The following is a 12,531-nucleotide window of genomic DNA, read 5'->3' as shown; positions in this document are numbered from 1 at the left end:
AGCACACTGGAGTTCAACTTCTGAAAAGAGCAGAAGCTTGAAATCTCTGCAGTCTGCCTGCTGGTCCTGTGGAGCTTGGTCTGGTCTTGGTCACAAGGGAGGTAACTATTTTTGGTCAGCTGTCTTCATGCAAGGATTGTTCCTAGTCTTATGCCAGAATAACACCCTCCATGTAAATCATTCTGTTCTGCCAATGTGCTTCTTGAGTCTGTTCCAGCTACCTGCTTGGTTTCTATATAGTGGTTGGAATCACAGTCCCTATGGGAAGAATCCTACCATGTAGGGGAGCGTCAAGTGACAGATGGCCCCTGAGAATCTGACTTCTCAGAGTTAGTCTGCTGTTGTCATCAACCCTAGCAGCAAAACTGCTTGCTGTAATCCAGAAGGGAGAGTGTTGCAATAAGAATCGCAATCTAAAATGATTACAAAATGGAGTCCACAAAATAAAGATGACATTTGCATCTTGATGCAGAACTGTCTTTCAGGAAGTAGAAATGGATTATATGCATGGGAAATCTGGGTGAGGAGGGATGCAACTTTCCCACCTACTGTCTCAGGTTTTTGGTGGGCAATTTTCCTTTTTACTGTAGATGCTGGGAGTAAGATTAAATAAGACATGGCAAATTCCAGCTTCTGTAGAGGTGGCCCCTAGTTTTATTGTTCTTCTCCTGGGACTTGAACAGGGTCTCCACTGCTGCCAGGAGGAGTGGGGACTTGCTATGAATGTCCTTTTCTTCCTCCAGTGACCCTGTCGTTGTTACTGGAAGGCAGGAGATTTCCTGCTCCACCCTACCAGGATTTAATTGCTGACACAGAGCTGTAATAGACTATCGTGGGACACTCGGATGATTTTTTTTAGCTGTCTTGTAGGTGCACAATGTAAAGGGAAATTTCCTACCTCATGTAACTGGTAAATAAAATTAGGGAGCCTGCTGTGCTAATTTCTTGTTGGTTTCCTTCCTAGCTATCTTGAGATACAAATCAAAGTGAGCACAAGGTTCATTTCTTGAGAAGAAATTAGGCATTTCCTGGATTGGGCAAAACTAGTGACGCAGCACTACAACTCAAGTCTGCAAATGCCTTAGCCATGAGACCCTAATTCCTGAAAAGAGATCTTCCCTATTTCATAAGCCTAATAGGGGTAACTATGAAGGGCCTGACAACTCCTGCAAAAGTTTTCCTACCAAGAGTGATGAAGCACTGGAGGGAGGAAGAGGGATCTTTGGGGAGAAGTGGTATCTAGGCAAGAGAAGGAAAGAGAGAAATATATTTTTTCCCTTTGGTGTGGGGTAGGAGGAGTGAGGAGTTGTTTAAATAGGAAGCAGTTCTTTTCTGAACAATATCAGTGTTTTCACTGCATGTTCCTGAAAAGAAAAGAGGAATAGGATCTTACACAGCATTTATGGAGAGGAATGAATGGTATAGCAGCATTTGTGTTACCTCTTAGATGTAGTTTAGGAGTCACTACAAAAGCTTTCCATCACATCTGGTGAGAGTGTTAAGAAATGTGTACTTGCTGGGAGACTGCCGTTAGACTCTCATGGAGCCTTAGGGTGGTGTGTACTGAGACCTCTGGCTCCCAAAGTCCCCTCTGGGTTATGAGTGGTAGAACTGAAGCTGTGCTTACCTGCAAGCATAGTTGAATTTCAGAAGCTGAGCCATGTCAAAGTTAACTGTTCCAGCAGATGACTGCAGTAGCTTTTGGTGTTCCCCTTTTGCAAAGCTTTCCAGGTTTTCTCTTATTTGGACTGTAGAAGTGCAGGATTCTGCTTCCTCAGTCTGATCACGGTGGGAGGGATACAGAGGGTGACAGGGAGGGCATGTGTGTTCTTGTCTTGTTTGTTTTCCCTTGTGGTCCGGCAGTATGTCAGTGGTCCTGCCCTGGCTCTCAAACCTTTCAGTAGCTGAACTTCCTGGTTTCTCTATGAATTGCTCTCCTAGCCTGGTGTAGTAGGGGTCCTGACAAAAATCCCAAACAAACAAAAGAGGAAAAAAAATCAGGTATCTATCCTGTTTTGGTGCTTCTGAAGAGGGAGGGAATGGATGGGTAAGGGGGCTGGGATAGTGTAAGGCTCCTGTCAGTAGTGATTAAAGGCCTCTGTCAGAGCTATAGATTCTCCTGCAGAAAATATGATATAAAGATATGAAATGGGTTTGACTTTGAATTTTCTTGTCTGTGTAGACAAACTGAGGAGACATACATCACCAGGAACTGCGATTTAGGGAGCTGTTTAACTGCTGCCTTCATTTGAGGTGTTCTGAAGTGCAGGGGGTGCAAAGAAAACTTCTGTACCCTGTTTTATCCTGGAATTAGTATTTCTGTCATATGCACAGACAGCTTTTCTCAAATGTATCTTGCAAATGGACTCTCTTCTCCCTGAGATGGATGTATTCAGAGAAGGAAGCTGAGGCATGACTAAAATTCCTTGCCTAGAGCCTTGCAGCAAGCTAGCAACAGGGCTGGGTGGGGGGCTCTGAACACCTTGTCACTCATCTTATTCTAGCTGCTCAGGTGCTGTTCAGAAGATGTTCAGTTTTGCCTGTTCTTCCCTGTCCCTGTGAATGTGTAATCCTCTTGCCCTAATCTGGTCAATGCAGTCCGTTCTGCAGAGGCATGGCAGCCACTTTGCTAGTGCTCTGCAGCCTAACAGGACAGTAGTTTCCTCTGACAGTGCTGTATATGGCTATTTTCATCCCCTTTTTCTGCATCCTGTGCCAGGATTGCATGAGTTTACTGGTTGATAAATTAATAGATTTGCTGTTCTGACTTGTTTTACTGAACTTCTAAAACAGGTATTGCCATTTTCTCTCTCAAAATTCCCCACTCAAAAAAAAAAAATTGCTTATAATTACCCCAGTCTGTCTTTTATGATGGACTAATGTAGTATTGGAACTGGATGGGCAGAAGGGCAAACACTTCTTCAGGGATGGCTGTCATCTTTCAGTCTACCACCTCTAGTTGCTTGCAGCCTTCCCAAGTAACATTAAGTCAAAGCTGGCATTTTACCGTTTATTGTTGTAAGCAGCAAACCAGGGAATAGAGTTCTGTATTTAGTGTCTCTAGGGAATGTGGTGCTTTTTGAGTTCATGTTAGGAGGGGGCTTCCTTTGCAGTTCTGTGCTCTAAGTTCATTTTAAATATAAACTTGAATTCTACCAAAGCAGGTGGTGTGGGTGCCCCACTTGTCAAAGAAAGCTTTCTCCCAGCCAGTGGTATATAGAAACCTGCTATCGACCCTGCAGTCCCCCAGGACTTGTTTGGACTGTCTGTACAAATGATATCCTATGGGTTGGGGAAACATGATTGAATTTTTGCTCTTCCTCCTTTACAATTGAATTCATGGGAGTTTCAAAATGGCTGAAAGATTAGTGCTTGTCCTACTCCTGAACTTTACTAGCAAGTATGATGTGCTATTACTGCTTTTTCACCATCATTAGAACAAGTTAAATGACTTCATGTTCTTTGCTTGTGTTGCCTGTCAGATAGGGGAATTTTGTGAGCTCAGTTATCCATGGATCAGTCAGGCTTCCGGGCTTTCTATGGCTTCTTGAAGAATGTGCTTGAAGTTTCATCTGGAAGTCTGAAGGACAAAACAAGCACTGCCATAAGACCTCTGCTTCCCAGAACCTTTTAGTTTCCTTTGTGACACTTAAATCCCAGCTGAGATGAACTCTAGGTGGGAGTGGTTGGTCAGGGAAATGAATTCTTCTTTTAAGTATGTCTCCCCTTTCCTCTACTTCTGAAGTAAATAAGGCAAAGAGCAGCTGTTACAGGATTTCAGTACTGAATCTATCAGAGGGCAAGTAACTAATATTTTCTTGGAAAATTAATCCAAAGGGGGGAAGCTAAAACTACTTGTATGGAAGGAAAAGTCATGCTATCAAACAACTTTGTTCTCTTTTCCAGCTTGCTTTTTCAATGTGAGTTGCATCAATGGAGTGGTTCTAGAAAATATAACTGCATTGTGTGTAAATCCTCTTCCTGGCCCCTGCAGTTTGAGAACCACACAAATGCAGAATTACTATTTTCTAGCTCTGTAAAAACAGTAACAAACTCATGACAACTATGCTCTGTGCCTGGATTTTATCACTTCTAACAGTGCTGGCAAACTCCTTCATCCCTGAAATAAAATCCCTAGATAAAACAGTAAACTTCCAAGTACTGGTCTGGCCGGGGTAGTTTAAGTCTGTCCTGTGAGCTTTCTTTAAGTGTGAATGTCTTGCCCCACAGACTGCTAATGATAAGTACCAGTTCTGATGTTTTGTGACAATTCATCTGTCAGGGAAGACAGCAACAAACTAACTTCACAGCCTCAGCCGTAGCAAATTATTTGCAGGAAGCCTCATTCATTTGTCTCCAAGTGACTTGAAATTGGGCCTCAGCTAATTCCAGTTTTGCTGTGTCAGCGCTTAAAACATGAGTTTCCTGATGCCCTCTTGAAGAGCAGAACAAAACAGTTTAAGCTAGTAATGCCTGCTTCTGGTTTCCTTTCAGGTGAATCATGATTCCAGTCACTGAATTGCGCTACTTTGCTGACACTCAGCCAGCATACCGCATCCTGAAGCCATGGTGGGACGTCTTCACAGACTACATTTCCATAGTGATGCTGATGATTGCAGTGTTTGGAGGGACGCTTCAGGTCACCCAGGACAAAATGATTTGTTTGCCCTGTAAATGGGTTACTAAAGACTCTTGCAATGACTCAGTCAGAGGTTGGACAGCTGCAACCCCAGAGCGTACCTACTATAATTCTAGTCTTGTTCCTTCTACTGATACAGGGCCTACGGGGATCCGATATGATTTGGACCGGCACCAGTATAACTATGTGGATGCGGTGTGTTATGAGAACCGTCTTCACTGGTTTGCCAAGTATTTTCCTTATCTGGTGCTGCTACATACTCTCATCTTCCTGGCTTGTAGCAACTTCTGGTTCAAATTCCCAAGGACCAGCTCCAAGTTGGAGCATTTTGTGTCTATTTTGCTTAAGTGTTTTGACTCTCCATGGACAACGAGGGCATTATCTGAGACAGTGGTGGAAGAGAGTGATACCAAGCCAGCATTTGGGAAAATGAATGGCTCCATGGACAAGAAATCCTCCACAGTCAGTGAGGATGTGGAAGCCACTGTTCCCATGCTGCAGAGAACAAAGTCTCGAATTGAGCAAGGGATTGTGGACCGGTCTGAGACTGGTGTCTTGGACAAGAAGGAAGGTGAACAGGCCAAAGCACTCTTTGAAAAAGTGAAAAAGTTCCGCACGCATGTGGAAGAGGGAGATATAGTTTATCGCCTGTATATGAGACAGACCATCATCAAAGTGATCAAGTTCATTCTGATCATCTGCTATACTGTTTACTATGTCAACAACATAACGTTTGATGTTGACTGTAAAGTGGACATCGAGAGCTTGACTGGCTACAGGATGTACCGCTGTGCTCATCCTTTGGCCACTCTCTTCAAAATCTTGGCGTCTTTCTACATCAGTTTGGTGATATTCTATGGCTTGATCTGCATGTACACACTCTGGTGGATGCTGAGGCGATCACTCAAGAAATACTCTTTTGAGTCCATCCGGGAGGAGAGCAGTTACAGTGACATTCCTGATGTGAAAAATGACTTTGCTTTTATGCTCCATCTGATCGATCAGTATGACCCACTGTACTCCAAGCGCTTTGCTGTCTTTCTGTCGGAGGTGAGCGAGAACAAACTGCGGCAGCTGAACCTCAACAATGAGTGGACTTTGGAGAAGCTGCGCCAGAGGATCACCAAGAACTCCCAGGATAAGCTGGAACTGCATCTTTTCATGTTGAGTGGCATACCTGACACGGTCTTTGACCTCATTGAGCTGGAGGTCTTGAAGCTGGAGCTTATCCCCGATGTCACTATTCCCCCAAGCATTGCCCAGCTCACCAGCCTTAAGGAACTGTGGCTCTATCACACAGCTGCCAAAATTGAGGCTCCCGCCCTTGCCTTCTTAAGGGAGAATTTGAAATCTCTCCACATCAAGTTCACAGACATCAAGGAGATTCCTCTTTGGATTTATAGCCTGAAGACCCTAGAGGAGCTTCATCTGACAGGGAATTTGAGTGCTGAAAACAACCGGTACATTGTGATAGATGGATTGAGAGAGCTGAAGAGGCTGAAGGTGTTAAGGTTGAAGAGTAACCTCACCAAGCTGCCACAGGTGGTGACAGATGTTGGTGTGCATCTTCAGAAGCTTTCCATCAACAATGAGGGCACAAAGCTCATTGTTCTCAACAGCCTTAAGAAAATGGTCAACTTGACAGAGCTTGAGCTGATCCGTTGTGACTTGGAACGCATTCCTCACTCTATCTTTAGCCTCCACAATCTGCAGGAGATAGACCTGAAGGACAATAACCTAAAGACCATTGAGGAAATCATCAGCTTCCAGCACTTACATCGTCTCACTTGCCTTAAATTGTGGTACAACCACATTGCCTACATCCCCATGCAAATAGGCAACCTAACCAATTTAGAACGCCTTTACCTGAATCGTAACAAGATAGAAAAGATCCCTACCCAGCTCTTCTATTGCCGAAAACTTCGGTACTTGGATCTTAGCCACAACAACCTGACTTCCATACCGCCAGACGTTGGACTTCTTCAAAATCTGCAGAACCTAGCTGTGACAGCCAACAGGGTAAGTGGGCAAGGAGCTGAGCATTGCTGTGTGAGTAAAAGTAACTCTGGCACTTCTGTTACGTGTGTGATTAAACACGCTATAATGGTTTGAAATACTCCTGGCACTGCCATTCTATTTAAATTCTCAAGCTTTTGTCTCTCTCAGGGGTTTAGCTAAGGTGAAACATAGCAAATAACTCAGGGGCAAGCCTTTCTTCCAACAGCCCTTGTTCTGTAGCATTTCCTCTCTTAACAGTGAAACTGCTACTAAGTGGCAATTGGAGGCTGTTTAGAAATCCTGCCTGTCAGTTGCTTCTCTGCAGTTGGAAGCTTGCAGTCTCTAGCTTGACATCAGTTTTGGGCTTAAAATGGAGATCTGAGAAACTGTAGTCTTAATCTAGAACTATGCACACAAGCCTATGTACTTCAGCCATGTACGTACACTGTGGCAGCAACCATCTAGGGCGTGTTTGTGTGTGGCTTACAGCTTTGCTGATAGTACTTTGCATTTACGGGGAATATTCCATAGTTTGGTCTTGTAAGCATGCACTTTTTGTGAGAAGTTGGATATGGACGGACTTATGAAAAATGGTTCTTAAGCTCTCACTTTGAAAATGCATTGTCTCATTCCCCAAAGGAGACTTTGGAGAGAGCAAAGCAATCTTCTGCCATGTCCTTACTCAGGGCAGAGTGGACTAAACCAGGTTTATCATTTGGCAGTCAGTTTGATGTCGAAGTGTGAACTGTGGCAATTCCTTGACTTTCAGAGAGGAGGAAATATGATGGCACCTTGCTATGCCTCAGTGTGATGGCTGCGGGTTTTCTTGTGTAATTCCAGATAGGTTAAGTCTAAGTCTTAACTGTCTAAGTCTGTCTAAGCGCAGGGCAGGTTGGAGGGGATGACCAAGTGTGCTATGCTGCCTGATTACCACAAGTTGTTTCTTGGCTTGTGTTGGGGAGTGTTTATTTGCTTAAAGCAAACTGTACCCATGTGTTTTCCTGAATCTTTGTTCCTGTGTTTAGGATTAAGGAGACCTCGCTTACCATGTGTCACAAAAGATCAGTCTGTGACTGCACAGACTTGGTGTGCTGAGCTGAATGTTTTGTTGAAGCTTTCGTTCATTCTGTCTGCAAATGCCTGGGAGGCTCTTTTTCTCTTGGAGTTTATTACCACCTGAAGTTGCAAAAGGCTCTAACATAACTACAAATTGCAGACAGATCTAATTATTGGCTTCTGGGTTCTTCTGGGAATGTGCAGTAGAATTGTCCTGGAGCAGTCCTAGTTTTCACTGTCGTATATCAAGATCCTTACTGCTATTGGCAAGATGTATTCATAACTGAACGCTGTCAAATTGCCTGTGAGAGGCAGACGGAGCAGCCCTAGTATGGTTTGCCTTTTCACAGGGGAAACACTCTCAAATCAAGTATTCAGTTGCTAATGCAGATCAGTATTACACAGGGTTCCTAAAACTCCAGCCAGCGTTCTGAAGTTAGTGTCTGAAAGTTCCAGTCTGTTGTGCCACTGAAGAGTAACAGCAGACAAGCAGCAGCCATTCAGCTATCCCAGTTTAATAGCTGCTCAGTCAGTTTTCCCAGCACTAACAGGCTGGATGGCTGTGCATCTGTCTGTATGGGTGGCTTAAGCTGTGGTGAACTTCATGGCATGCACACATCATTTCCTATTAAGTTAAAAGCCAAAATATTTTCTTGGGGCAAGCGGGGCTGATATGGGTAGTTTCTGAGGATGACATTAAGCAAAGATGAGGGAGTTTTAAGCCACTGTTCAGAACTTGGATAAGAATCTTTAATTCTGTACCATTTGCCTTCTGGCAGCCTTCCTAGCACAGCTTCCCAAGGGTTAATCTGCAATGTATCCTCTGTGGTCTTGGGGCGGAGCCTCTCTTGGATGAAAAGGAGTTAGAGGCAGCTCCATTTTCTGCAGCACAGTGTGGCACCACCCATTTCTCTGAAAAAATGCTAATGCAACAGGAAGGCTGGAGCAGCCTTTGCGCCAGTGTGTTCTGAAGCAAAAGGTGGTGAGGACCCAGTGAAGCAGCTAAGCTGTTTGTATCCTCTGCCAGGTGCCTGGGCAAGGCCACAGTTGCCCTGGGGCTCTGACAGCCTGGTTACTTACAGTAAACAGTGACAGCAGGAAACACAAGGACTGGTAGGCTGGCATTTCCCAAGGCCAGGAATTCTCTCAGATGTTCTCTCCTAGCTCAGCAGTCTTAGCAAATAGAGACTACTGGAGTTGGCTTGTACCAGTGTACCATTCTGGGAAGCAGGCTGTATTATATCACAGTTTCCTTCCTAAACCAATATTTGTCCCTTAAATAACACTATTATGTTCAAGACTCTGTGATCCTTTGATTGCATGTTGCTGTTTGCAAAACACTCGACAGTACCAGTAACAATGACTGAATTGAACTGTCTTTAATTGGTCTGGAAAAGCCATCTTGGCTTTTCCTTGGACTCCATCTCATTCAGAACTGATTACAGTTTAACTTAGCTGTGAATGATGTCATGCATAATTTAAATTTTAAAAAGGACACAGTTGCATTTAAAGGAAAGTGATAGCCTCCAAGATGAGACTTTGAATTAAGGGGAGAATACTGAATTGCTATGTTTAGTTCATAGCCTAGTGTTTGTTAAACCTTAGCCATATTGTTTTCTTAGAAATCCTTTGGGAGGACTGGACTATTAAAAGGCTTTAATAGAAATAAGCCTTATTAAATTGGTGACTCATGGATATGTGAAGGTAGTGGTGGGAAAGCTAACAGCTGGTGGCTTCACTTTTTTGGTTGCATTTTGGTACTGTCAAAACCTGTACTTTGGAGCCTAGAAAGTCCTTGCAATGTTTCAAAGCCCTACAGAAATGATGGAAGAATAGCCCTAGTTCTCAGGGCCTGGAGATCATACCCACGTAGCCTCTGCTCTTATTACAGCAAAACTAGGAGTACTGACTACATCAGTCTTTATGGTGTTCAGTATAATACCAGTTGTACAATAGCTACTTAAAGCAAAGGGGCTATGATCCAATGATGGTGTAAAGGGTTTGGGATGGAAAGAAGCTAATACTGATGGGAGCATGTGACAGTATAGGCCAGCCGTGAGCAGGCTTCTGGTGCTCTAATCCTGTCCTTGGTGGTGATTTCTGCTTTAGCCACCATCATTGGTGATCTTTTGTAACTAATGCAATAGAGTGTCTGAAAGAGGAATCCATACAATCATGGTGTAGCGACTTTTACTTGGGAACAGTCCTTATGGTGAAAAGCAGGAGCTCACTCAAGGGAGAAGTGGATGATTGAAAACAAGTGCTCTGTAGACCTTGAAGCATTGTGTGGGCTTGTTGGTCTCTTATGAGTGTGTGTCCTGTTTGCTGGTGACTTTGCCTATGATTGATGTCTTTTTTTTCAGATTGAGAGTCTCCCACCAGAGCTGTTCCAGTGCAGGAAGCTGAGAACCTTGAACCTGGGAAACAATGTGCTGCAGTCACTTCCATCCCGAGTTGGAGAGCTGACAAATCTGTCGCAGATAGAGCTAAGAGGGAACCGCTTGGAGTGCCTGCCTGTGGAGCTGGGAGAATGTCCTCTGCTGAAACGCAGTGGGCTTGTGGTAGAGGAGGACCTGTTCAACACATTGCCCTTGGAAGTCAAAGAGCGGCTGTGGAGGGCAGACAAAGAACAAGCCTGAACCCCTGAAAAAAGGGAAAAGCCTGTGACCAACTAGAAGGAAACAAAAGGCCACTCCAGTCCCCTTTTCCCCAGATCCTCCCCTTTCTCCCCTCTGACTACCAGACTAGCCAAGGAGTCCCTGAACAAACATGACTCTGAGGTGGCTTCTTGCCTCAGATGCAGGATGGGGGAAGCTTGGGATCAGGATGAGGATTAACACAGATCAGTTGGGCTCTGAGCAAGGGCCAGTGGGAGTAAGAGATGTTGCTGTTCTTCTGGACAGGAAGTGGGGTGAGGTGGATGGTGCTGGTGAGAAGAAATGACCTTTGGATGGAGGAGAAAATGAAATGTGGGGATTGCTGCATTGCTCCAAATAGGGCTTATGCGTATCAGGGACTGAGAGTGTCCAGTGTCCTGCAAGCAAAGATCAAGAGACTAGGAAACCTCTCGAACCTCCATCTCTTTCTGTGACACCTGATACTGTTCCCCTCTGACTTAGATTCAGTCAGTGAGGTCCCACGGTGGGGTGGGATAGGATACAGACAGCTGATTTTATCTAGATGCTGGCATTAGGATTTGGGGGATAAGTTTATCACAGACATCAGCTTGAATGCAGGATCTTTATTTTACCAATTGTCTCTTCCCTTTGCACTCCATACCTTCTCCTTTGTTCCTGGAGAAGGAACCAAACCCCCCAAACTCTCTCTGCTCATTTAAGATTGCACTATTTCAAGTCACTTGTGCTGATGAGTAGATCACATAGCATCCTTTTCCAGCTGATGTGCTGGAGGCACTAACTGACATAATTCCAGAGCTTTAACCTGTTCTGAAATGGATGGTTATAGTGCAAATGGGAGAAAGATCTGGATTAAAAAGCAGTCGGACTGTCTAATCTACTCTCCCAGAAGCATTGAGTTGCTTCAGGATCTGGCTTTTAAAGTTTTTAAGCTACTTTTAAATTCCTGGTATTTTGTTACGTATCAAATATGAACATAAAACTGGCCAGTGTGTCGGGGTGTCTCCTGGGGTTGGTGTTAGTAAAGAGGAACACTCAGGTTTCCTCTGCACCTCTTGCCCCCCTCCCCTTCAGTTGTTAGATGCTTTGCCAGTGTTTTTCATGAATGCAGTCTACAGAGCTGCTTGATTGTTCTTTTCTGTTGTCCTCCTCACTTTAACAGCTGTCAGTTCCTGTTACACCTCTTGACCTAAATAAGAAGCTAATGCTGATTGAACTTGGTGCTGGAAAAGAAACCTGTCCTCCTATTTCTTCCCCTTTTTCATTCCCTCAGTGTTAAGGAGCAGTATGAGAATCCTCTGTGGACTGAGCTCCTCTAGATTCCTGGGACAGAGCAGTCTTTATTGAAACAAGTCTGACCTGTCTGGTATTGTTTGACAAAAACCAACCTTCTGCACTGGCAGAGGTAGATAACTTGTAATAGCTACTGATAATCATGTCCTTAAGGTGTGGTGGTTAAGGTGTGCCTACAATACACCCTAAGTCTGCTCTTTTCCATCAGAAGGAAGAGGAGGCTCAAGGACCTGCAGGTCCTGGTTGTAATACTCTGCATCAGACCAACAGGTTGGTTCCAAGGTGGAGTGCTGCAAGCTGAGGCATGAGAAGTTTGGAGGCCTCTCATGTGTACAAAAGGGGGAAGTTGCAGCCATCTCCAAAGTGGTTCCTGGCAAGCTGCCAGCAAGTGCCCTGGCTTAGCAAATTGTGGTGATCCCTTGGATGTTGGGGCAATAAGGCACACTGTGGCTTTCTTCATCAGATGTAAGATATGAAATATATACACTAAACATGCTGAAACCATAAAAAAAATGTTAACTGGGCTCTGGATTTGTTGATATTCAGATGCTTAAATAAAGCTACATTAAAATCCAGGAGATCTGTTTATAAAACTGCTTTTAAGAAAGACTTTAAATTCTGCCTCCCTTAGTCCATTCATTATGAAAAGTTTAAACAGTCCAGGGAATAATATAATTAAATCTCTTTATCTGGAAGGCAAGGTACTGCAAAAGCTCTTCTTGTTTCTAACAGGGTTAGCGTCTTGAAATTGTGTTAGAGTTGGGGCCACTGCTAAAAGGATGGGGAAGTACTGATGCTGATGCTTCTTGGATTGTACTTGTTCTATTTGCACAAGCATTTTTGGATCAACAGAGAGGCAGAAATTGCTAGGTGGGCTTAATGCTGCTTAAGTAAAGCAGGGATGGCTTT

At 44.1% G+C, this 12,531-nt stretch overlaps 1 protein-coding gene across 2 annotated transcripts in view; it reads left to right on the top strand.

Moving 5' to 3' along the window:
- Positions 1-12,492, top strand: part of LRRC8A (leucine rich repeat containing 8 family, member A) — a 19,268-nt gene extending 6,776 nt beyond the window's left edge. For both annotated transcript variants that reach the window (XM_009322107.1, XM_009322108.1), the window contains 2 exons: positions 4,495-6,658; positions 10,057-12,492. In XM_009322107.1, the coding sequence (XP_009320382.1) occupies positions 4,502-6,658; positions 10,057-10,332 (2,433 nt within the window). In that variant the 5' untranslated portion in view covers positions 4,495-4,501 and the 3' untranslated portion in view covers positions 10,333-12,492. The remainder of the gene's footprint in view (positions 1-4,494; positions 6,659-10,056) is intronic.
- Positions 12,493-12,531: the final 39 nt, after the last annotated feature.

This window comes from Pygoscelis adeliae, unplaced genomic scaffold, assembly GCF_000699105.1.
Source record: "Pygoscelis adeliae isolate BGI_AS28 unplaced genomic scaffold, ASM69910v1 Scaffold114, whole genome shotgun sequence".
NCBI classification, from domain to species: Eukaryota; Metazoa; Chordata; class Aves; order Sphenisciformes; family Spheniscidae; genus Pygoscelis; species Pygoscelis adeliae.
The sequence above is the reverse complement of the archived record's forward strand: the minus strand, read 5'-3'. Positions and strand labels throughout refer to the sequence as shown.